The sequence below is a fragment of the Odocoileus virginianus genome, chromosome 11, assembly GCF_023699985.2.
Source record: "Odocoileus virginianus isolate 20LAN1187 ecotype Illinois chromosome 11, Ovbor_1.2, whole genome shotgun sequence".
NCBI classification, from domain to species: Eukaryota; Metazoa; Chordata; class Mammalia; order Artiodactyla; family Cervidae; genus Odocoileus; species Odocoileus virginianus.
The window spans coordinates 57,432,782-57,459,034 of NC_069684.1; the positions used below are offsets into that span (position 1 = coordinate 57,432,782).

General features: G+C 38.2%; 1 protein-coding gene across 4 annotated transcripts in view; it reads left to right on the forward strand.

Annotated features, from left to right (window-relative positions):
* Positions 1-26,253, forward strand: part of GPATCH2 (G-patch domain containing 2) — a 189,890-nt gene that overhangs the window by 149,577 nt on the left and 14,060 nt on the right. For all 4 annotated transcript variants that reach the window (XM_070474507.1, XM_070474506.1, XM_070474508.1 and 1 more), the window contains one exon: positions 23,214-23,302. In XM_070474507.1, coding sequence (XP_070330608.1) covers positions 23,214-23,302 — 89 coding nt within the window. The remainder of the gene's footprint in view (positions 1-23,213; positions 23,303-26,253) is intronic.

Consider the following 26,253-nt stretch of genomic DNA (forward strand, 5'->3'; position numbering starts at 1 on the left):
CGCGCTTGAGGTGGGCATTCCTCACTGAAGCTCTGAGTGTACCAAGGGCTGTGTGGTTGTGGCTTTAACCTCTGAAATGTAAGACAGCTCACCCTCAGCTCCCAGGGGAATGGTCAAGAGCTCCATAGAAGGGTTTTACTAACATATTTACCAATGCCACTAACTATAATGCAGTTTGGCAGTTTTCTGGGTTTGCAGTTTATGGCATATCTCCTTTTGTTGCCAGATCCACTTTAATGTTCAGCTAGGCTCTTAAAATCAATTATGGATGCTGGGGAATTGTCTCTTTTCTAACTCCTTAGACTGTTGTATGTCTGACAGTACCAAGGAGGGAAAACCTGAAAGTCTCCTTTAAACATCTAATCCACTTTCAGAGTTTCAATCCATTATCTCAGGAAGTTCTCATCAGTGGTGGACTTTGTTTTCCAAGGTTTCCTATACCTCTGCCTCCCCAGAGGGCAATGCTCCTTTGAATTTCCTACTTGTTTCTCATTTGCAAACGTCCACTCACCAGCTTCGTTCACCATCAACAGTACCTGTCAAAAAAAAAACAGTACCTGTCATCACATGCCATTCCATCATATCCAGAGTTACTCATGAAATGTTAATGTGTTTTATTTGTTTATATACTTATTATAAACATAATTAACATTGCCACTCTTTTATGATATACTTCATGGGTCCTATCTTCAAAGTTTTGACTGACTCACAAAGGTTCCAAACAAAAAAGGAAAGGTTAAAATAAAAGTAAAAAGAGAAAAAGATAGGTTTATATAATTTAAAACTCTTTGTGACTCCCTGGACTGTAGCATGCCAGGCCCCTCTGTCCATGGGATTCTCCAGACAAGAAAACTGGAGTGGGTAGCCATTCCCTTTTCCAGGGGATCTTCCTGCCCCAGGGATCGAACCCAGGTCTCCCATGCTGCAGGCAGATTCCTTACCGTCTGAGCCACAGAGGAGCTACATAATTTAAACAAACTTGATTACTGACAGAGGTATAATTTGATCTAATTGATTCTAGTGATACTGATCTTAGACATCTTTTTGTTTCTTGCTTTACTTTTATTCTCTGTGGGGAGCCCTTATTATAATGTAGATGTGTCAGATATTGAGCAGTGTGAACTTTTTTATCATGACATTATCCTCATGTATTCAGTAAATGTGTTCTCCCGATATTTTGCATTGCAGTGCTTAAAGTTACATCTTCCCTGTCTTACATTCCTGTTTTGTTTATATTTCTTTGATTATTCCCATCGAGTATTTCTGTTTGATTAGTGTACGGGGTTTTATTTTCCAGTCCTTCTTCCATTTCTTCACTGTTCTCTGTTCATTTCCTACTATGACATTTCATCTTAGTCTTACTGTGTATTGTCTCTCCTACTGAATGAGGGGCTTCCCTGGCAGCTCAGTGGCAGAGAATCCACCTGCCAATGCAGGAGACGCGGGTTCAATCCCTGGGTCAGGAAGATGCCCTGGAGAAAGCAGTAGCAATGCACTCCAGTGTTCTTGCCTAGGACAGAGGAGTCTGGCGGGCTACAATCCATGGGGTTGCAAGAGTCAGACATGACTTGGTGACCAAACAGCAACAGTATTGAATACATGTCTAGAGTTTGTTCACACCATTCTGTTTTCTTTTCATATCTTTAAGCCTTTGAAAACATAAAACTTGGGGAAACAAAGAGCTCTTTCAGGATATAAATGCATGAAAGCATATACAACTGTTACTTTTAAAAACCATCATGTATTAACTGTCACTGTCAATATTTAATAAATAACAGGCATGGTTTTTGAGTGATCATTGCATGCAGCTGCTTATTAGCCAAAGTGGAACACACACACACATACACACTCAGCTGAACATTGAAACAATGCACCTAAGTGTTTTATGGGCTTCATAGGTAGCTCATTGATAGACTGTGCCTGCCAATTCAGGAGACACAGATTCCTGGGTCAGGAAGATCCTCTGGAGAAGAAAATGGCAACCCACTCCAGTTTTCTTGCCTGGGACAGCCCATGGACAGAGGAGCCTGGCAGGCTAAAGTTCTTGGGGTCACAAAGAGTTGGACACAACTTAGTGACTGAGCACGCACACACCTAAGTGTTTGATAAAACTGCTAGTACCATCTAAAGTTATTCTTTCACCTGTATCTTTCTCTTCAATTCCAGACTTGATATTCAAACCCTTTTTAAAATTTCAGTATTCAAATTTTATGGTTCTCAAATTAGATCTTTTTCTCTCCTTTTACCTCATTTGAATTTACAATTAAATAATTCCACACTGTTTCTCATTCTCATAATCTTCGATTAGTATGAGAAAGTTCAGTATAGACTTCCCAATTGAAAGTCAGTAAAAGATACATGGAGCAATGCCTGACACTAACTAAAGTGCCCTTCGTGAAAAGATATTGCTTTTTTAAACCCATTAACCCATTTTTATGTTAGTGATTAGTCTTTATCTTTCTAAGAAAGTGAAAGTTGCTCAGTCATGTCTGATTCTTTGTGATCACATGGACTATACAGTCCATGCAATTCTCCTGGCCAGAATACTGGAGTGGGTAGCCTTTCCCTTCTCCAAGGGATCTTCCTAACCTAGGAATTGAACCCAGGTCTCCCACATTGCAGGCGGATTCTTTACCAGCTGAGCCACCAGGGAAGCCCATCATTCTAAGAATTCATTCAAAAAGACTGATAGTAGGTCAAGTCAAGATTTTAGATCTGGTAATGTTTTTCAAAAATTTGTCCTGCTCCCTTACTTTCATGATTTTTGCCATTTACATTTATTCTTGTGATGCACAAAAGCTAACTTTTCTTGTGGTCTGATACATAATTTGAAAACAAGTAAAAACATTTTTATTGCTGATATTATTAAATTTGACTTATATTTTTAAATATCTTTTAGAAACTTCTATTTGTTAATTCACTTTTACTTAGTTCTTAGGAGTATTATATTTGTCATCTCCTTAGTGTTAAATCAGTGCAAAGAAACAGAGGAAAACAATAGAATGGGAAAAACTAGGGATCTCTTCAAGAAAATTAGAGATACCAAGGGAATATTTCATGCAGAGATGGGCACAATAAAGGACAAAAATGGTATCGACCTAAGAGAAGCTGAAGATATCAAGAAGAGGTGGCAAGAATAAACAGAACTATACAAAAAAGATCTTAATGACCCAGATAACCACAATGGTGTGATCACTCACTTAGAGCCAGACATCCTGGAATGTGAAGTCAAGTGGGCCTTAGGAACCACCACTATGAATAAAGCTAGTGGAAGTGATGGAATTCCAGTTGACCTATTTCAAATACTGAAAGATGATGCTGTGAAAGTGCTGCACTCAATATGCCAGCAAATTTGGAAAACTCAGCAGTGGCCACAGGACTGGAAAAGTCATTCCAATCCCAAAGAAAGGCAGTGCCAAAGAATGTTCAAACTACTGCACAATTGCACTCATCTCACATGCTAGCAAAGTAATGCTCAAAATTCTCCAAGCCAGGCTTCAATAGTATGTGAACTGTAAACTTCCAGGTGTTCAAGCTGTATTTAGAAAAGGTAGAGGAATGAGAGACCAAATTGCCTACCTCTGTTGGATCCTAGAAAAAGCAAAAGAGTTCCAGAAAAACACCTACTTCTGCTTTATTGACTATGCCAAAGCCTTTGACTGTGTAGATCCCAGCAAACTGTGGAAAAATCTTAAAGAGATGGGAATACCAGACCACCTGACCTGCCACCTGAGAAATCTGTGTGCAGGTCAAGAAGCAACAGTTAGAACTGGATATGGAACAACAGACTGGTTCCAAATTGGGAAAGGAATACGTCAAGACTGTATATTGTCACCTTGCTTATTTAACTTATATGCAGAGTACATCATGCAAAATGCCAGGCTGTATGAAGCACAGGCTGGAATCAAAATTGCCGGGAGAAATATCAATAACCTCAGATATGCAGAGATACCACCCTTATGGCAAAAAGTGAAGAACTAAAGAGCCTCTTCATGAAAGTGAAAGAGGAGAGTGAAAAAGGTGGCTTAAAACTCAACATTCAGAAAACTGAGATCATGGCATCCAGTCCCACCACTTCATGGCAAATAAATGGAGAAACAGTGGAAACAGTGAGAGATTTTATTTTGGGGGGCTCCCAAATCACTGCAGATGGTGACTGCAGCCATGAAATTAAAAGACACTTGCTCCTTAGAAGAAAAGCTATGACAAACCTAGACAGCATATTAAAAAGCAGAGACAGTACTTTGCCAACAAAGGTCTATCTAGTCAAAGCTATGGTTTTTCCAGCAGTCATGTATGGATGTGAGTTGTACCGTAAAGAAAGCTGAGTGCCGAAGAATTGATGCTTTAAAACTATGGTGTTGGAGAAGACTCTTGAGAGTCCCTTGGACAGCAAGGAGATCAAACCATTCAATCCTAAAGGAAATCAGTCCTGAATATTCATTGGAAGGACTGATGCTGAACCGGAATCTCTGATACTTTGGCCACCTGATGTGAAGAACTGACTCATTGGAAAAGACCCTGATGCTGGGAGAGATTGAAGGCAGGAGGAGAAGGGGACAACAGGAGATGGTTGGATGGTATCACTGATTCTATTGACATGAGTTTGAGAAAGCTTGGGGGTTGGTGATGGGCAGGGAAGCCTGGCGTGCTGCAGTCCACAGGATCGCAGAGTAGGACACAACTGAGCGACTGAACTGTACCGAACTAGTGGTCAAGGACATGAAATTCTCTGGATGCTGTGTACTCTAATTTTTTGTGTTATTAATTAGTAATGAGGAGGGGAAAATGAACTTTTTTTCTTTGCTGTCACTTTCTTACCCAATTAGTAGTAAAAAGAGTCTTCTAAAATGAAAAACGTCAATAGATTCAATCAGAGGATCGAAAATCCCATCACGGCCACACACACACATTCATGTCAACCTTCTTCCATCAAATTAGAAAAAAATATTCTTGTTTACATTAATACAGAGCATATTTGTTTTCACGTCATGATACAAGTCACTGTGTTTTGTTGCAAATGCAACAAATAGAATTACAGCTGTTTTTTATTTGATCTTCTAAAGATCCAAAGATGTTCAAGGATTCAGTTTGCTCAGCCTTCCCCATAGTGTCATCTGTTATTGGGAAGGAGACCTAATTTGCACAGATACAAAACTATTTGTCATTTTGCAGGTTTGCCAAAAATAAATGAAACTATTAATCACTACATTCTTGAGCAGCTGTTAATAAATTGGGATAACTGTTCATTAGAGTGCTGGTTACTGACATGGGCTATATTTGGTTAGTGTTGCTTTTCACAGAAATGTATCAGCAAAATCAAATGTATCAGCAAACTAAGTGACGCTTTATTTTAATTATTTAAAATGAGAATCACCTGTCCTATGGTAGGAGAGATTTAATTCAAAACAAATTCTCTTTTGTCATATAAAACTAATGATTCAACACCATATTTTAAAGCAAGTTATATCAGTCAACATTTTGTGTACTTAATATTTACATTCCAAAATAATGGCTTGAAACTGCTTTTAAATGGTAATTTTAAAAAATTATAATCATTTATTATTTTTTCCTTCCAGACCTAAAATTGGCATTAGATTTTATTGTTCTAAAACAGTTTACTCAGTCCTCCAGATAGAAAACTATCTTTCAGATTATTTTAATTCATTCATCAGTATGTGTGAATGAACTATTAGGAAGTATTCACATAGTCACTTTAGTTAGAATCTATGCATTCCATATTTATTTAATTGAAAAACATTTAATAGCAAATGTGTTCTAATTTTTTTTTAATTCAATAGCTTCTAGGTAGAGGAAGTATTTAAAGTAGAATAATTGGAAACATCTCATATATGCAGCATAAATGCTTTCTAAGGAATTTAATTAATCTATTTTTCTTTATATGACCAAATTATTTATTTCAAAAAGGCAATATTCTCAGAAAGTCAGTTCTGCCTCGTGTCCTTTTGGCATCCTAAAATTCTAAGCTACCTTGCCAAAATTTTAAACTAATGATTATAGAGAGTTGTTTTAAATTGTGATTACACCTAAAGAAAATTATCAGCAATTAGAATTTTGAGTGATTGCTTTTCAATTTAATGTGAATAACCCACACAGAAAAGAAAAAGGGGTTTGCCATTTGGAATATGTAATACGTTCAGGGCATGGTAAATAAAAAAGCAATCAAGTACTCTGGGGAAACATTCATTTTTACTTCCCTGTTTTCTTGGAATCTGATAGATGAGCTAGATATTTTCAAATGACTAAAAGCATGCACAGCCTCTCACCTTTGGAACAGCAGTTGAATTTGGCCACGGCCACTAATAATGAAGAATAGTTAGCATATGAAAGCTGTTGCAGTGACCTGTAGCTGAAGTTAAATTTGTCGTCTGAAGTCCACTTCCTTAAAGACTGGTCTGTCTCGCAGTTGGCACTCTCCAAATTGGTCCTGTGATGAAATGGGCATGGACACCGAGCTAACCTTTAACTCCCAGAGATGGTTCCCCCAGGAAGCGGTGCTTGAACACCTGCAGGACCACATCGCCACAGCTTGTCGCTCTCCTGCGGCCTGCATTAGAATTTCATTACAGGGACATTCAAGGATCAGTTCATACAGTGCGTATATGTGCCGGAATACTTCCCAGGACAACAGGCATCCCTAACTGATTCATAAAAGAATTGATATACAAATTAATGTTTTAAACCAGCAGTACAGTAAGCAAAGCATCTGCTTGATAATTTGTACCTTCCAATCTCCAGAATAAACCTAGTAAATCCATCTACCACATAGAAAACACTTTCAATGTAAAATACTACTTTATGTCTATAGAACAGAAATTATATCCACTCTTATTTCTGAAGTATGTAACTCTTCATAATATAACAGGAATCATCTGCAATCTAAAAAATTTAATGCAAATGTAAGTAATTAGAATGTTTTAATGTTTCACCTAATAATTTATGAACAGGTTTCTTATTTTAAACTATTAACTATCACTTTTTAGCTGATAGTAACAACCTTTCACTTCTAAGCCATTTTAAAAATAAATTCAAGTATCATAAAATAATGTCCCATAGAGTTAGAACTATGTTTTTAAAAGACTCAATTTCTTTATAATCAGTGGTGTTATCCTTGCGCTTACTCTTTAGAAATATTTTTCCATCACTCCAGAGTGATTTGTTTGTATACTGAGATATTTTTTGGGAATTTACCTTTTGTTTATTTCATATACTTCTGATCAGTTCCAACTCATGCCCAATTATATTACACTAAATTAACATAATTCAACAGATGTTGATATTTAAATGTTTTCTGGCATTCAAATCTTGGACAGCTGTCTTCGAGCTTGGGGAAAAGGCAAACATTTAGAGTTAAATGCTGAACATATGCTTAAATTACTAATTAGAAAGATGGAATAAAAACTATGCATTATCCTTTCTAAGGACAATAAGCCTCAGAGAGGGATTTCTATAATCCTTTTATATCAAGTTATAGTCTGGGGTGTGTACAGACTAGATAACATGGACTTCATGGATAACTTTATTTAATTTCAGATCTGATCACTTAAAAATCATGGAGAGTCTCACTAATATGTGAAAAACCTATGATCACTTCATACTTGCAGTCTTAAGAGTTTAAAAGATGCCTTTGCATTTGGAATATCAAGATGGCAAAAGCAATTTTTGACAATATTTTATTATGGAAAATGTCATCATAAGCAGAAATACAGAGAAAAATCTAAACTGGCTTAGGTAATTACATGTATCAACTGGCTTAGGTAATTACATGTGGCCAGCCTTGTTTCATCTTTATCTTATTTTAACTGAAATATGTCAGTATATTTCTCTAAAACATAACAGTCTCAAAGAAGTCCCATTGTACCATTATCACATCTATTAAAAAAACAATAATTCTTTAATATATAGGAATACATGTTTATGTGTGTTTAATTGTAGCTGATACACAGATGTCTCCAATTATTTTATAATCTCTTGTCTTACACATTGTTTGAATTGGGATCCAGATGAGATCTATCTGTTAAAATATATAAAACTTCCCATTGATTTATAAGCCCTCCTCCCCTTTTGTTTTTTCCTTGAAATTTTTTGTTTGAAGAAGTCAACTTATGTGTCCTATAAAGTTTCCCACATCTGAGGAATGTTGCTGATTTTATCCACATGGTGTGATTTAACCTATTCCTCTGTCCTTTGAGTTTTCTGCTGTGGGTATTTCGAGCTAGAGAATCGATTTGATTCAGGTTCAGTTTTGTTGTTTTGTTTTGTTTCAGCACAACTGTTCGAAGGATGGTGGCCTAGACTTCCCTGTCTATGCATCTCTCTCTGTGATTTATTAGTCATAAAAACCATTGTCCAAATTCATTCACTAAGCGTCCTGGGATGGTAATGTGTTAATTCTGTCCTCACACTTTGGTTCATTAATTGGATTACTTCTGTTTCAAACTTAGCCCCTTCCAATACTTGATTACTCTGAGGTACAGATCACATAGGAAAAGCAAGATGAATACTTGCTCCTTTCCCTTTAGCTATCAGTTTTCAAAATTAATTGATTCCTTACGCTTTCCGGAAGTGACCAATGAAATTTTATTCCATTTAACTCATTGATTTAAACACATTTCATATGTTTAAATACATTTGACTCCATTTGTTATCATCCTAATTGATATTAAATTGGCCCATCTTTGGGCTGCTGCTGCTAAGTCGCTTCAGTCGTGTCTGACTCTGTGCGGCCCCATAGACGGCAGCCCACCAGGCTCCCCCGTCCCTGGGATTCTCCAGGCAAGAACAGTGGAGTGGGTTGCAGTGGGATGTTATTTAAATAGGTTCCTGAGTCTTTCCTTGCTAGGAGATTTTGCTTTCTTCTTTGCTGTCTGGTATGTTTATATTTCCTAGGCTTTCCTGGACCTTTTCCGGCCTAGACAAAGAATCAACCATTTCTTTAAGAATTACTGATTCATTTACTGGGAAATAGTTTTAGAAACCACAGTCTGCATATGAGGGGTGTCATTATTTCTAGACATTTATAGTGAAATGACCTAAAATTTTTTAACATGTTGGCTTGTACTAGTTAGTCCCAGTTCAAATGCAAGACTTCATTGTAAAATTTTCTGTCATTGATTTTAATGTCCTTTTTCAACATTAAAAATATTACCTCTAGTGACACCATAATAATTGTTCATTTTATTGATCATACCATACATACATAATAGTCTCAGAATCACCATACTATGATGACCACTAATAAAATTATTACTGAAAATAGGTTTTTTCTTTTTTGTATTCTTTTTGTACCTAGTATTATATTTCATTAGAAATGCACAAATTCATGTGTTTTAAAGTCACTCGAAATAGTTTCTAAGGATAAATATACTAATAGATATACTAGTAATAATACTAATAGATGTACTAGATATACTATACTAATCCATAGTTAGGGTTAGAGACTGTTTTTTAAAATTTTATTTGTTTTATAATAATAGAAAAATTGTTACCATTTTTGTAACAATTGTTACAATTTTGTAACAAAAAAATTGTTACAATCAAATCTCATCAGGAAATTTCTTTCAAAGAAGTCTGACTTCTATTCAGTTCTCACCACTTATTCCTACCTCCTCATACAGGTAGCTTTTGCTTTGGTTTTGTTTTTTTTTTTTTTAATGGTTTATCTTTTCTTTGGCTTTGTTTTTCTATTTTTAAGATAAGCAGACATATCTTCCTCACCATACTTTCCCATTTCCTTTTTTCTCTCACTCTTAACTCTCACTCCAATATACTGTTTGATTTTTAGGAAGGTTTATTTTTTCTAAAAATTACCTTTATATTAATATTTTTATATAATAACCACAGGTGCAAAACTTGTGGATACTGAGTACAAACTGTATTTTATTTTAACTCATTTAATTTCCATAGTTACCCTGTGAGATAGAGATTCTTATTATTCCCATTTTGCACATGAGAAAACAGAGGAGTTAATAACGTTCCCAGGTCAAATTGTAGACAACTTATACAACAGTCTCTATTGTTTTTCCCCCCCAAGTCTTCTAAGGCATATAAAAATTAACTTGACCATTTTCTAAAATCTAGTATCTTGTTTGTAAGAAAAACCACTGTCTTCTGAAATAGTAATTTTTTTAGCATTATTTAGATTACTTATACATTATTTAGAGAAAAAGTGACATTTTGACTGATCACAGCTAATATGACTTTTGTTTGATCATTTGGCATTTGCTTTCTGAAAATTAAAAAATCGTCAGGGCTTCTATGGTTTTCCAAAGAAATTGATTGTGTAAATGAGAAGAGGAAAGGATTTATATTTGCTATTAATTTCTCTTGGCTATTTCTTCATGGACACTTAGAGGCAATAGACCTCCCAGATACAGAGGCAATAAACCTGATTTACCAAAATTTCATAAGATGTTTGGTTCAAAGATCTTGATGCAAAACTAACCCTTGGTACAGACTAATGCATTCCAAGTTTGCAAATATTTCAATTGAATTGAACTGGGAGAATCCTGAAGTACTCTCCCTCCTGATTATTGAGCATTAGTGTTCCCATAGACATCGTAAGCTTCCCTAGTAGCTTACCTAGCTCTTACAGTATATTTCACAGTCTAGTAAACATTTGCTAACAAGTCAGGTGGCTAGGTGGTAAAGAAATTTCCTGCCAGTGCAGGAGATGTGAGTTCGATCCCTGGGTGAGGAAGATCCCCTGGAGAAGGAAATGGCAACCCACTCCAGTATTGTTGCCTGGAAAATCCCAGGGTCAGAGGAGCCTAGCGGGCTGCAGTCCATGGGATAGCAAAAGAATCAAACACAACCTAGCGGCTAAAAAGTAGCAGCAACCGCTGCAGAAATTTTACATTCAGAGTGTTCATTCATCTCTCAGAAACTATCATGGAAGAGGAGTAACTGAAAGCATTCTTTTCCCAAAGCTACACTTAGTGAAATGCAAAATTATGTAGAAAGCTAAAACACTTTACCACCAAGGCGCCTGCATGTACTATAAAGGCTGGTTTGTGTATACAAGCTTGATTTCGCAGGCATTTGTATCCCAGAGTCCAAGATATGGACCTCTATTTCCATAAGGAAACGTTTATTTTAGAATATTGATTATCATAAAAACAAGTTACTCCAAAAACTCTTGCATGCCTTGTTAAATTTCATTCAATAACTGTTTAATAAAATGCCCGAATTATAAGGCTTGTAAGAACCAAGGGGATTTTACTTAATAAGTCAGATGTAGACGCCACTGCCTTCAAGGACTAAACAGTCTGGCTAGAGTATTAGCTCATGTACATATATATAGCTGTACTTTAAGGTAGAAAACATTTTCTCTGAGGAGTGGGAGATTATTCTGGCAGTGGCAATTAGAAAAGGCTGCATAAAATGGAGGTGGCATTTCACCTGGGTCACAGACTCTCAACTGAATTCTATCAGTAAGCAATAATTTAATCTAAATTCAAGTAAGTTACATTAAATGGTAATGTTCAGTGCATGTTCAGTCGCTTCAGTCATGTCTGACTCTTTGTGACCCTGTGGACTATAGCCCGCCAGGTTCCTCTGTCCATGTGATTCTCCAGGCAAGGATATTGGAGTGGGTGGCCATGCCTGGACCCAGGAATCGAACCCACATCTCCTGTATCTCCTACACTGCAGGTGGATTCTTTACCCACTGAGCCACCTGGGAAGCCCAAATGGTAATGTTGTCTGACATATTCCAAAGTAGTACATCTTTCAGAAGTTTGACACATTCCGAGCCATTATTAAAAAATTCAGTCTTTATTACCTCCTCAATCTGGAGGTAAAAGTGACAACCATATTTTCCTTTGCTTTTCCATATTCATGCTCAGCCAAGGTACATTACAGCATATAGAATTATGACATTACTGTAAGTCCCCTCTCAACAAGCAAAGTCATGGAGCCTTCACAAAGTGTAAGCTGCACTCAGTCTTAAGCCTCTATCTGCCAACTCAGTCATGCGAATGAATTGTAGACTCTACTGAACGAGCAAAACCTCTCAACTTCAGGAGCTGCCTTGGAAAGGGATCTACGTTTGAGTCCATCTCTTCATTAGTGCAGTAACTTTCTGACTACAGCCGCAATGAAATCCAGAATTATGTCTATAAAAAATTATGATCAGGCATTTTCCCACTGAATTTAATCATCAATTTAGTTGATAAACTGATTAATTCAGTCAAACAGGCAGCTGCATCCTTTTTCTCTAGAGAATTTAAGATAATTGTGAATGGACAGATTGGTTGGATTTATCAACACTCGATGCTACAAGGAGACAGCCTCTCCTCCCTCTCCTTCCTACGGTCCAGCTCCCGCCATGTTGAATTGCTTACAGAGACCCAGTTACAGCATCTCATGTGTGCGTCTCAAGGCATCTGTGCCTCTTCAGATGTCTTCTCCCAGCAAGGGGCCTGGAATGCCTTACATGCTGGTTTGGAATTCTCTTTGAATATTGAGGGGAAATCATTTTCCCACATGATCAGTAGACTTTAACCCCTAGCAAATGAAAGCCATATCTTTTTTATTTCTCAATCCTGTTTTATGGCATAGGGCATGGCATGCATTACATTTTCAGTAGATGCTTATTAAATGGAGTATAATAAACTAGGTTGAATGAGGTACTGTGGCATAGGGAAAAAAGTGATTCTTTTGAGGCAAGCATTTCTTGCTTCAAATATGAGGACTTTATTTTTCATTATGTGATCTTTGAAAAATAACTGTTTCTGTGATCTCAGGTTCTTCAGACCTATATCAGGTTTTTGTGACAATTAAACAAGATAAAGTATGTGAAAATATTTGGCATAGCACCCCATATATAACTGAAACAGTCAATAAGCTTGGATGTTCCTGGTAATTTAGATAATAAATTCTGTAAAACTTAAGAAACCTACATGTGTTCAAAATAATTTTTAAGATAATAAAATATATTCTCTGTCCTGCCCTTTTCACACCATATTCCCTGAAGCTAATAAAAGAAAGAAACTCAGCACTTATGTTCCAGAATGCTACTGAACTAAAAACTCTGTTCAGAGTCAGAAATCATCAAATAGGACAATAGGTAAAAAGTCAGTTCAATAAACAAATTCAAATATTATATATGGTATTGGATGAAGTAGATCTGAAAATGAAAAGTGCATGGACTTCACTTTTAAAAGTTAAGAATATTATGAATACTCATAATAGTATATTAATCATTAAAAATGGCAACTATCAAATACCATCCTGGGAAGCATTTCATAGTGTCTGATCAGAGAGGGAATGTGGAATTCTATCAGTATCTATAGTCTGATCTGATGGTTCCTTTATGTCAGATGCAAGATGCTATCAGGAATAGACACATATCTCATTGCATTTAATGGAGATATCCAAATTATTTTGAGTAAGTCTCTCTCTCGAGTGTCAATACTAGCTTGATCATTTTTTAAGGGAGTTAGAATAAACTTATTGTTGATTCTATACTAAGTATCAGTGCAATCACAATCAGATTCCAGACATATATAGTTATAGCTTGGAATCGAGTAAATCAGTATCAGCTTACTAAGGGCCTACTATTTCATAGATAGCTTCCCTGATAGCTCATTTGGTAAAGAATCTGCCTGCAATGCAGGAGACCCCGATTCTATTCCTGGATTGAGAAGATCTGCTGGAGAAGGGATAGGCTACCCACTCCAGTATTCTTAGGCTTCCCTGTGGATCAGCTGGTAAAGAATCCTCCTGCAACATGGGAGACCTGGATTTGATCCCTGGGTTGGGAAGATTCCCTGGAGAAGGGAGTGGCTACCCACTCCAGTATTCTGGCATGAAGAATTCCATGAACTGTATAGTCCATGGGGTCACAAAGAGTCAGACATGACTGAGCAACTTTCACTTTCACTGTGGTGTGACCAATAAAAGAATATTCCAAGGTGCCTCAAATATCTTAGATTCTGCTTGAAGAGACAATATCAAAATTTGAACTCAGGTTGAATAAGTTTTCTGCAATTTCCCCAAAGCGGTGGCCTGCTACTATAGCTATGTGGGTTTATTACATCGTATAGTACTTTCTTATTCGTGTGTGTCTCCTGCATTAGGCTATGAGCCCCTCCATGGTAGGAGTTGTCTTATTCTTTGTGTTTCGTTTATTCTTATGAATTACATGATTCACAGTCAAGTTTTGTTAATTGTTAAATGAGTGTTTTTGAGTGAATTTAAATAACAGTTCAAGAAAGTGTTATCCTAAAAAAAATGCATGATTGATTGCCAAACGAAATGTTGAGGCAACAGTTGTTACCATAGTTTGATTTGTTTTAGTTCAGTAAACATTTGTCCTGTTTCTCAGAGATGACAGAGGCAAAGCTAGGTTCTGCGAATTAGACATGGTGCTTGGCCTCCAGTTGTTTCCAGTGTATATTTAATTGACGTCCGCTCTAATCTGAAAGCAACTTGAGGCCATACCATAGGATGAGTGTAATGACAGAGACACACACAGATGGGTAAGAAATATAAATAAAAAGCACTTAGAAAAATAATGAGCTTAGGAAAGTTTGAAGAAGAGAAAAAAACATTTAGATTTAAATGCAGGGAGAACTTTGAAGGGAGAAAGCATAGACTCTCAAAGATGGTGGAATTAGGGACCATGAAAAGAAAGCTTTTTCAAGTGGGTAGAACCCATTGTCTCACATGTTAGCTCATGTACATAGACTTGGTGACTGGTAGTTCTTAAAACAAAATCTGAAGAAACTAAACAAATATGGAAAGGATGATGGCAGTGGCAGGGAAGCTAAGCTGTAGCAGCAGTTCACCCAAATAGAAATTTAGGAACCTTCCTGAATAATTTGCTCTCTGAAAAGATTAACTTTCCTCCCAATGTGAGAATGTCCTCATTCACATACACTCAAAACATTCTAATATCTACCTGAATTGCATAAAATAACCCTCGCCACCTTTCAGGTACCATTTGTTTAGAATAATGAAGAGGTAAAAAAAAGAATAATAAGAAGAAGCATTTAAATGAGCTGTTTAGGGATATAGAAGTGATATCACCGGAATCACAGACCCCCGAGGCTTTAGCTAAAACACGGAGCACACAGTGAAGAAGCAAGTCGTCTTTGAAGTGGGAAGTACCGAGAGATGGCCAAGAGAAAGTCCGTGGCAGTGGGCTGACCTGAGAAAGTCAGTGGGCTTCAGACTCCCGAGAGGCTCATGGGTTTTTAATGAGTTTTTGAAATGAAAATGAGCACTTTATTCTTACATGCTGTGACACCTTTAAAGCCAGCAGCATCAGTCTAAGGAAAAATTTAGCCTTCCTATTAACTACCCAAAAAATTCCTACTTGTTATTTAGAAATGGGCTTGATTTATACCCTTATTATATTGATATTATCTTTATCATATTGACAGCGTTGAGATGAAACGAACTTGTATTGTTGTCTGTTTATTTCGTGTCTGTTTCCTGACACTCTACACTAGGCATCCTCCTGGCTACCTACCATCATGTCCCCTGCACTGTGAGATCCTGGGCAAATCACTTTACTTCTCTGTGCCCTGGGCTTTCTATCTGTGAAGTGGAGATGATAATCATAGTAAACTGAACAGCTGACAGTTTTCAGTTGCTTACTGTGGGCAGGCTTTGTGCCAAGTGTTTTACACAAATAATCTTTAAATAAACTCTTCAGAAAACCTTTGAGGTAAATATTAATCCAATCACAATTCTCGAAGGTAAGGAAATTGAGTCCAAGGGAGCTTAAATAACATGCCAAAGGTTAGGAAAAGTCCTTCTCAGACATTGACAAGATATGGTAATAAGTTGGCCCTTTGAGAGAACTAGTTAAGAAAACAGAAATGGTGGTGTCAGACCTTAGGGTTAGTCGAGGACTCAAGCAGATCAGGCCAACAGAACTAAAGCTTCATCTAATACTTCAGCGTCCACAGTGGGAAAAGTTCCACCTGCCTTTGGCAAAGAAATACCTTCAGCTGCCAAAACCGATTGCATTGATTAATCCTGTTGTTTGCTGTTTTCTGATTCACCTCATTATAATTTGTATTTTTTTGTTCCATGCTCATTGTAAAGATAAAGTCCAGCATAAATAAGAGGCATAGAGAAGACAATTTCTAGCAAATGGGAGATACTCATCACCAGTATTTGTTGCATGGTTTCCATACTTTTCAGCAAACACCTTTGCATGGTCATTGACTTGGAGATATTAATTTAGTTACCATGAAGATGGAGAAGGTGATGGCTTTCTTGCCTGGAGAATTCCATGGACAGTGGAGCCTGATAGGCTGCACCATCCATGGGGTCACAAAAAGTCGGACATGACTGAGTGACTGATACACACACACACCATGAAGAAGACTAAAACAGGATGAGGAGTTGGAGAATGAAGGGGGTTGCTTTTCGGATAGAACATATCCACAGATATTTGGATAAAGCTTTTTTTTTTTTTAGTTACATTATTAAATTCTATTCTTTGTGATACCATAAGTAGAAAAGGTGGCCTATGTGCTTAGAATATTTTAAACATACCACAGAAATTTTAAGATAGGTATTTTCTATTTTAGATTATGAATACTAGTTTGGTATCAGTCTATGGTGTTTGGTATTAACGTCTCCATTAATAGTTCAGAATCAGTTAAGAACCATGGATCCTAAAGTGCACACATTTTGCATTTGGTTTCATGAGGCTCCTGGCCCACCTGAATAGTGAAAGTCGCTCAGTTGTTTCCAACTGTTTGTGACCCCTGTAGCCTTCCAGGCTCCCCTGTCCATGGAATTCTCCAGGCAAGAATACTGGAGTGGGTAGCTGTTCCCTTCTCCTAGGGGATCTTCTCAACCCAGGGATCGAACCCAGGTCTCCTGCATTGCAAGCGGATTCTTTACCATCTGAGCCACAGGGAAGCCCTGAAGGCTCCCACTGTCTCCGCCATGTCCCCACCTCCCCTTCTCTCTCCCCCACCCCCCGTTCACTCCAGTTCATCCACACTTGCTCTCCTCTGAGGACCCTGGAGAGTCCTTAGCTGGCGGGGCAGTGACGCTGGTCCCCAAGCCCCCTAGGAACCCCTGACACACAGCTTCCATCCCCCCAGGAGCTCCAGAGGGGAAGCCTTTATTGGCCTGTAAGCGGGCACGGAGGAAACACAGGAAACAGTGCCCGCAGCAGCCGCCAGTACCTGGATATAGCAGGACAAAGCGGATTGGGCAGAACCTGGTGCGGACTCGACCTCTCAGAAGAGGTGGAAGAGGCACAGACAGGACAGATCCTTCAGAACTGCACACTGGCAGGCAGGTCACTGTATCCAAGGGCTGGCGCCTTTGACAACAGGTAACCTGAGGTTGATGGATGCAGAGTAAAGAGCCGCCGAGCAGCTAGGTAGTGAGGTAGCAGGTAGGCATGGGGACCAGGAGTGGCTGATGCTTGAAGAAGGTCAGCCCACAGTGTTAGAGAGTGACCCAGTGACTAGATCCATTTTAGCATCTGGGGAAGTCTGGGCAATGACCTAAGACAGCAGATGGTTTATAACGATACAGGGTATGTCCAGAATAAAGCAAAGGTTCGATTCCCAGGACACGAGTATTACATGCAGTGCACTGAATTATAACTTAACATCCCCCTTGCTGAAGTCAGGATCATTCCAAAGGGAGGGGAAATGGGCTAGAGATGAAACAGGATGTCACATGACCGAAGAAATGAGAGAGAAGGTGCCAGAACCAAAGACTGATCAGGGTGTGAAGGACATACGGAATGCAAAGGGTTTTCATGCACAAGATGGGGCTTTGAAAGAAACCATTAAGAACAAGGATGTAATATGATCCTAGAAGTTGCAAAATAAATTTATGCTCAACGGTACTTGACATTGTGCATATTGGCACAGAAGGAAAGAGCTAGATACTGATGTTTACTTGTTCAGTTAATACGCTGAGACATACTGACACCAAATAAAGGGGAATCGAGGGTAATCTGGATCTAGCAGGGGGTTCACACAGGGCTGGGTTTGCACTGCTTGCTCCTCCAGTGACACCACAGACCCGCTTCATCTCTGTGCAGCTGATGCCCTGTCCAGCCTTATATTTTTCTAACTGACAGTGAGTGTTCTTGCCAAATGCCAGGGCCCGTAGTCACATCTGTTTGTCTCTCTCTGTAGCTTGTCTGAGGCTGCTCGGAAACACATTTTATCCAGGGGGCAGCTTTCAGGAGGCCTAATTCTCTGAAAAGCTCCATTTGTAAATGTGTATACCACGAAGGGACAAGTTGTTACTGTCTCTCCTTTAATATTATTGTATTTGACACCGCCTGTTCCAGCCCTTGTCAGCCCTTGTCAAAAGCCAGGTTCTCATCCTCCCTAAGATTTTTTGTTTCTGCTTTGTGTTTATTTGTTTTTTCCCCAGACTTTTTGTTTGTTTTTTTTTACCTTTTTTTTTCTTCTGGATAAAAGGCCCCATTTCCTCCCACCACCTCACCTAAAAGTATGATAGCGATCTGCTATATTTAAAATGGATAACCAACAAGGACCTACTGTACACACAGGGACCTCTGCTCAGTGTTATGCGGCAGCCTGGATAGGAGGGGAGTTTGGGGGAGGATGGATTCATGTGCATGTATGACTGAGTCCCTTCGCTGTGCCCCTGAAACTGTCACAGCAGTGTTAATTGGCCATACTCCAGTACAAAATAAAAAGTTTAAAAAGATAAAAAAGTGTTTAAAAAAGAGAGAAATGATGAGATAAACCAAATGAAGTCTGTTTCAAAAGCAAAACAAAATGAAAAGATTTCTTCTTGAGCTCTATCGGATATTTAACAGGAAATTTTCCAGCATGAGTACAGTGGGAAATGATGTTGCGAATCATAACTCAGTGGCATTGCTTATTTAATCCATCACAGAAAAGCATTATTTCTTTATCCTTTCCACTTAAAGATACATGTGTGTCTACACCTAGTATTTTAAGGTGTCATTAGTCATCAATCAGGTTCTGACTTTCTCCTCACTTTTCCACCCAAGCCAAGGATCTAACTGAAACAGATAGACTGCTAGAGCTGGTTGGTAATTTCCTAGTAGCACCTTACAAAAGGAACTTAACATTTTTTAACAATTTCGAGTCTGTTCATAGGACAGTGTATGGTCATTTTTCAAAACACCACAGCAGAAAAATAAAACCCCCAAATTGCCGGCTATCACCTTGAATAATAATCCGAATGTTCTGCTTTGCAAAGACAAATGACTCATTTAGGCTAAAGCAACTAGGCTGCCTTTGAGACGTTCATTGATTTTTAAATTAAAAAATAACTGCTCTGTTTTACATTAAGAGTGACAACTGAATAACGGAGTAGACCTTACTTAGTGTTATTTGTAGCAACTCTATTGCACCTCTCTGAAGGGAGGCGGGGAGGGGGACATGCTTCAACAAGGTAATCTTAGTGATCAATAATCCCGATCTCTCAATGTGCTGTAGCAGGTAGTCAATTCTTGATAGAATTACTGAAATACAGCTGGCTGTTTTTCTCATGGCTCAGGTCTTTGGGTTCAGTGTACTGACTTTATTAACTTTAGCTTTATTCTCCTTGAAAGGTTTGTCTCTTTTACTTTATGTAGCTACATTGGGGGGAGGGGAGGGGAGCTAAAGGAAAACGATCTATCCCACTTGTTCTGCAAAGACACCCACAAAGGGAATTGGGGGCCCAGCAGAGGAGAAGAAGGCTTAGAAGAGGGAGTTGTTCTTGAGATTTGTTTTTCGCTCTCTTTGCAAGCAGACCTTCCTAATAAATTTGAACCGTGTAAAAAAATTAAAAGTTTTAAAGGCAGCATTGACTTGGGAGAGTGATTTTTTTCAAACAGTTAGAAGACTCTGGTTCCATACAACTAGTACAAGAACACTGTAGGTAGAAGTCAGCCTTCTTAAGAGTCACAAAGAGCAACTGTTAATACTATGTATCAGACCCTCAAGTATTTCTTCTAATGATTTCTAAAGAGGTATTTCTTAAAAAGGACACCCTTGGCTAATTTTTTAAAGTGTAGTTTGAACTTTAAATCTAAAAGTAATCAATGACAAGCTTAGTTTTTCAAATAATCCAGAATTAGGACTTTTCGTTGACTGTCTTCCCACCCCTGCCCAACTCTTCACTCAGACATGTTCACACAAAGAAGCTTCACTGTGTGGCCATTTGATATTATTCTTCATTATAACAGAAGCTAATACCCTGGGAGGAGCTGTGTGTCTGAACTACCCGCAAACCTGGTTACCCTCCCAAACCCCAGTTCATCAGCATCCCATGAATCTGACCAGCTTTCTTCTGCTCTATGACCTTTCATGACCCCACATCAGCTATAAAATCCAGGCGGCTTCCCGGGGCATGTGTGACACACACAGCCCATAGTCCAGCCCAGCGTTCTTCTTCCATCATGTGTGTGATACAGTCCCTTCTGCAAACCCTGCTCCCCAGACATCTGAAGTTACTCATAAATCTCAGAACAGAGCAAACACTTCACCATTTAGGAATACTTTCAGCAACAGGTATAGCAAACCTGTCCAGCAGTGGCTTAATCTAAAAATATTCATTACGTTTTAACTGGAGGGTCAGAAGTAGAGAGTCCGTGGGTTGGTGTTCGCGGCTCACTCAGAGAAGGGCCACACTGCAGAATTCAGATTCCCACTTTATTCCCAACTCCAGAGTGTTTCTTTCCCTTCCTCTTCAGCTAGTCCTGGTGTCAGAGCCTGTTAGGTACATGCCATGTGCAAGGTCATCTCCTCCAGTCTTTTTCTAGGGGGAGGTTCCAAGAGGGACCGGAGATGTTTTAGGATAATATACAAAAAGGTGAGGTCAGGTCTCTCTTACAGATATAAAATGAATAAGCATTTGAGATTTTCTTTAACTCATTGATTAATGAGGGAACCAGGCAGATGTTATAATGGGCTCAAAGAGAAATCAAAGAAGCACAAATGTATGTGAAATAAGGAAGATTGGAATGACTGTGCAGATGGATACAAACTGGCGTTTTCCACAGGAGGGAGGATTGTCCTTCCCTAGGACAGAATTCATCTGTATAAATACAGACAAGAATTATTTTCCCTTGTTTTCAGTTATCTGTTACTTAGATAGCACCCACAGACTTGGAATCACGTGACTGGAAGGGTGTACCCTATAGTTTTCTACCGAAGCACAGATTTTTTTTTTCCTATAAAGAAAAATGGCATATTCAATAAACATGTTTAGGTTTGTTGTAAGGACTAAATACCGCAATCTCTAGTAATATGAAGAAAGCTCATTGTGCCTGCCACTACCACTGCTGTTCCTAATTATTTCATATACTTATGACCTAATCTCCTCACTTGAATTTAAAACTCTTCCAGTAATAAGAACTGAAAATTCCATTTCCTGTTGTATCTTCCACCTCCTTTTTCCTACTCATTCACCTCTTCCATAATAAGGTCTTATGCTAAGTCAGTAGTGGATACTAATAACTGCTTGCCAAATAAGTGAATTCATTGATTTTTTTTTATGGAAATGATGCTGGCTTTATAAAAAGGACATAATTTTCAATGTTTAAATTTTCTATATAGTTTTTAAAAATAGCTATGATTGTAACTATCTTTTTCTTGGCAATATGAGCCAAAGCCCACATCTCAAAATCCAATTAAAGGGACTTCCCTGGCGGTCAAGTGGTTAAGACTCTGCCCTGCCAATGCAGGAGGTGTGGATTCAGTCCCTGGTTGGGAAACTAACATCCCACATGCTGTTCAGTGCAGTCAAGAGACAAAAGATTTTCTAAAACAATAAAAATGCCACAGTTATGCATGTTCAGAAACACTTCCACACACACACACACACACACACACACACATATATATATATATGTATGTATGTATGTATGTATGTATGTATTTCTGCAAAGTTAGTCATTAATTGAAGTGAACTAATTTTTTAAGTATTTTAATAATTATGTTTATTCCATAAAAGAGAACCAGTATGCCCTCAATAACAAATGATAGAGAAAACTAGTTAAATATTTACCCACTTGTTTTTACCTATGATAGATTATACACCCATTGGATTAGCCAGATCACTAATTGTACTTTGTGTTTATAGATAAACTCTATATATCAAGTAATTTTACTCTCCAACTCCAATTTTTCATTATATCTAAATACCTGGGTGTAAATGTATGTTTTTTTAACCTTTTTTTACCTGAATTAATTTTTTCCTTTTACATTTTTCTCTAAAATATCTAGTTTTCAAATCAGACCCTATAAAACTTCAGGATACTACCACATATTTTTCTGAATTACTAAAATGTCATGTTTCCTCATAAACTTGCTTTATTTATTTCTGCTTCATGACCCCTAGACACCATCCTAACCCCATGTCAGGGATTATAATCCAGGAAATTAACACAAGAGTTCCCTACAGCCTGTAATTTTTGAAGGCTTTTAAATTTTTTCCATCTTATTAGTTTGCCTTCATTTCCAATTGAACCATTTCTATTGTACTAAAACTCTTAAATTTAGGAGTTCATGGTTAAACAAAAAAATTTAATTCGGACTTACTCCAAGAATAACAGAAGGTCTGCTTCTTAGTTCTTATAAATCATGTCTTTACAAAGGTAATCCAATATCATGTTAGCCTGTCTAGTATCAGTAGACCAGCATTAATGCATTCAAATTATGTTTTCTTACCTAGCTAATAAATAACTAAAGAATTCTAATCATGTGAATTATAAGGAAGAACATCACTGTTTCCTTTCTATCTACGTAAAATGTTTTAAGAGAATTCACTGCCATATAATATCCTAAAAGAAATTGATCATACTTTTCCTGTAATAAATGTTGTTCTGACAGTAAAGCATTAGTAACCAATTGATAACCTAGCAACAATATTGTGATCTCTTTAGATAATTAATCTTAGCTATTTTCCTGTCAGAAGCAACAGTGCTTGATTTTATGTTGAGCCAGAAAGATTGCCAGTTTTGAAAATTAAAAAGCATTCCTTTTATATTACTCATTCCAGTAACAATTTATGATGGCGCATTTAGCGGCTGAACGCTTGTCAACAAACGTAATTATGTTTCGATATAAACAAGATTGGTGGTTTGGCTAGGCTGCTCCATCTTTGTTGAGAATGTTTTGATTTAGGTTCAGATTATACAAGCTGTGTATTTATGTGTCATTTTTTTCCTCCTTTGTTAATAGTTTTTTTCTGATAATTACTTGTAGGCAAACAAGCATGCATTTAGGATCTCTGTGCACAGGAGACATCAAACGGAGAAGAAAAGCCGCACCTTTGCCTGGACCTACGACAGCAGGTAAAAGGAAGAGGGCTTGGGGCAGAGCACACATCATCAGGGGTGAAACACGGATGATCCTTAACTTGCACTGAGGAAGAAGCATGGTTCTAAGAACCCCGTAAAACAAATCATTTGCCTTTGTTGTCAGGATGTATCGAGTGTTCCTTGTTAAGTTTTTCGGGCAGCCAATCACTAAAGTACTTACTTGCTGTTGTTGTTTAGTTGCTAAACCGTGTGCAAATCTTTTGCAATGCCATGGACTGTAGCCCACTACACTCCTCTGGCCATGGGATTTGTCAAGTAAGAATACTAGAGTGGGTAGCCATTTCCTTCTTCAGAGGATCTTTCCGACCCAGGGATCGAACCTGCATCTCCTGCATTGGCAGGCGGGTTCTTTACTACTGAGCCCAAGTACTTCCCACACATTTGCACATTTGGGCTTCTCAGGTGGTGCTAGTGGTAAAGAACCTGGCTGCCCTGGAGAGGGCACAGCAACCCACTCCAGTATTCTTTCCTGGAGAATTCCATGGACAGAGGAGCCTGGCGGGCTACAGTCCATGGGATCACAAAGAGTTGGACACAACTGTGCAACTAACTTTCACTTTCAGTTCAGTTCAGTCCAGTCACTCAGTCATGTCTGACTCTTTGTGATTACATGAACTGCAGCACACCAGGCCTCCCTGTCCATCACCAACTCCCGGAGTTTACTCAAACTCATGTCCATCGAATTGGTGATACCATCCAACCATCTCATCCTCTGTCATCCCCTTCTCTCCCACCTTCAATCTTTCCCAGCATCAGGGTCTTTTCCAGTGAGTCAGTTCTTCGCATCAGGTGGCCAAAGTATAGGAGGTTCAGCTTCAGCATCAGTCCTTCCAGTGAATATTCAGGACTGATTTCCTTTAGGAGGGACTGGTTGGGTCTCCTTGCAGTCCAACGGACTCTCAAGTGTCTTCTCCAACACCACAGTTCAAAAGCATCAATTTTTTGGTGCTCAGCTTTCTTTATAGTCCAGCTCTTATATCTGTACATGACTACTGGAAAAACCATAGCTTTGACTAGATGAACCGTTATTGGCAAAGTAATGTCTCTGCTTTTTAATATACTGTCTAGGTTGGTCTTAACTTTTCTTCCAAGGAGTAAGCGTCTTTTAATTTCATGGCTGCAGTCACCATCTTCAGTGATTTGGGAGCCCCCCAAATTAAAGTCTCTCACTATTTCCATTGTTTCCCCATCTATTTGCCATGAAGTGATGGGACCCGATGCCATGATCTTAGTTTTTTGAATGTTGAGTTTTAAGCCAACATTTTCACTCTCCTCTTTCACTTTCATCAAGAGGCTCTTTAGTTCTTCTTTGCTTTCTGCCATAAGGGTGGTGTCATCTGCATATCTGAGGTTATTGATATTTCTCCCAGCAATCTTGATTCCAGCTTATACTTCATCTAGCCCGGCACTTCTCATGATGTACTCTGCATATAAGTTAAGTAAGCAGGGTGACAATATAGAGCCTTGACATACTTCTTTCCCAATTTGGAACCAGTTTTTTGTTCCATATCCAGTTCTAACTGTTACTTCCTGACCTGCATACAGATTTCTCAGGAGTCAGGTCAGGTGGTCTGGTATTCCCATCTCTTGAAGAATTTTCCACAGTTTGTTGTGATCCACACAGTCAAAGGGTTTGGCGTAGTCAATAAAGCAGAAGTAGATGCAAAAAAACCTTTCACTTTCAATATGGAAATAAACCACAATGAACCATAGTAGGTCTGTGATTCAGCAAAATGACTCTGAGAAAATGTTTTCCATGTAGATACTGAACAGTTGGGCTTCCCTGGCGGTTCAGTGCTAAAGAATCCTCCTGCAGTGCAGAAGCTGTGACTGATCCCTGGGTCAGGAAGATGCCTTGGAGAAGGAAATGGCTACTCACTCCAGTATTCTTGCCTAGAAAATCCCAAGGACAGAGGAACCTGGCAGGCTACCGTCCTTGAGGTAGTAAAAGATTCAGACACAACTTACCCACTAAACAATAGGAACACAAGATCAATTACAAAGTTACTATTATAGCATTGGCCTATTGCCTGGGATCCTTAACCATTCAGATTTATAAACTGTCTCTCTCAGCTTCATTTGGGAATTCTTTCATTGAAGGAGTTATTTTGGCCATGATGAATTATACAATATGAAAATAAGATTTGTATCAACAGGAGAGTAAGCAGTGAGAAGGGGAAAATATAGATATAAATACAGGTATAGATAGATATCTTGACATGATTTCAAAGGAAATAAAAGATATGAAGCTTAAATTCTCTTATTTCAGAGACCTTTTCCAAAGTTCAACACTAAAAAATTGAAGAATAACTTAAAATTGGAGCATCCATAATACAGTTGTTCATTCACATAAAAGGTTACCTTATGAAATTATACATGTAGTTGCAAGTTTAATATCTGATCTTCCTCCTCTAATTTTGTTGAATTTTTGGAATTTGGAAGTAGGAAGCACCTACATGCAGAATATGTTCATATGGATGGAGGTTCATAGCATTGTACAGGAGGCAGTAACCAAAATCATCCCAAAGAAGAAATGCAAGAAGACAAGTGGTTGTCTGAGGAGGCCTTACAAATAGCCAAGAAAAGAAAAGGCGAAAAGGAAAGATATACCCAACTGAATGCAGAGTTCCAGAGAATAGCAAGGAGAGGTAAGAAAGCCTGCTTAAGTGAAAAATACAAAGAAATACAGGAAAACAATAGAATGGGAAAGACTAGAGATCTCTTCAAGAAAAGTGCACATATCAAGGGAACATTTCATGCAAAGATGGTCTCAATAAAGGGCAGATATGGCAAGGACCTAACAGAAGCAAAAGAGATTAAGAAGAGTTGGCAAGAATACACAGAAGAACTATACAAAAAAGGTCTTAATGACCCAGATAGCCTTGATGGTGTGGCCACTCACCTAGAGCCAGATATCCTGGAGT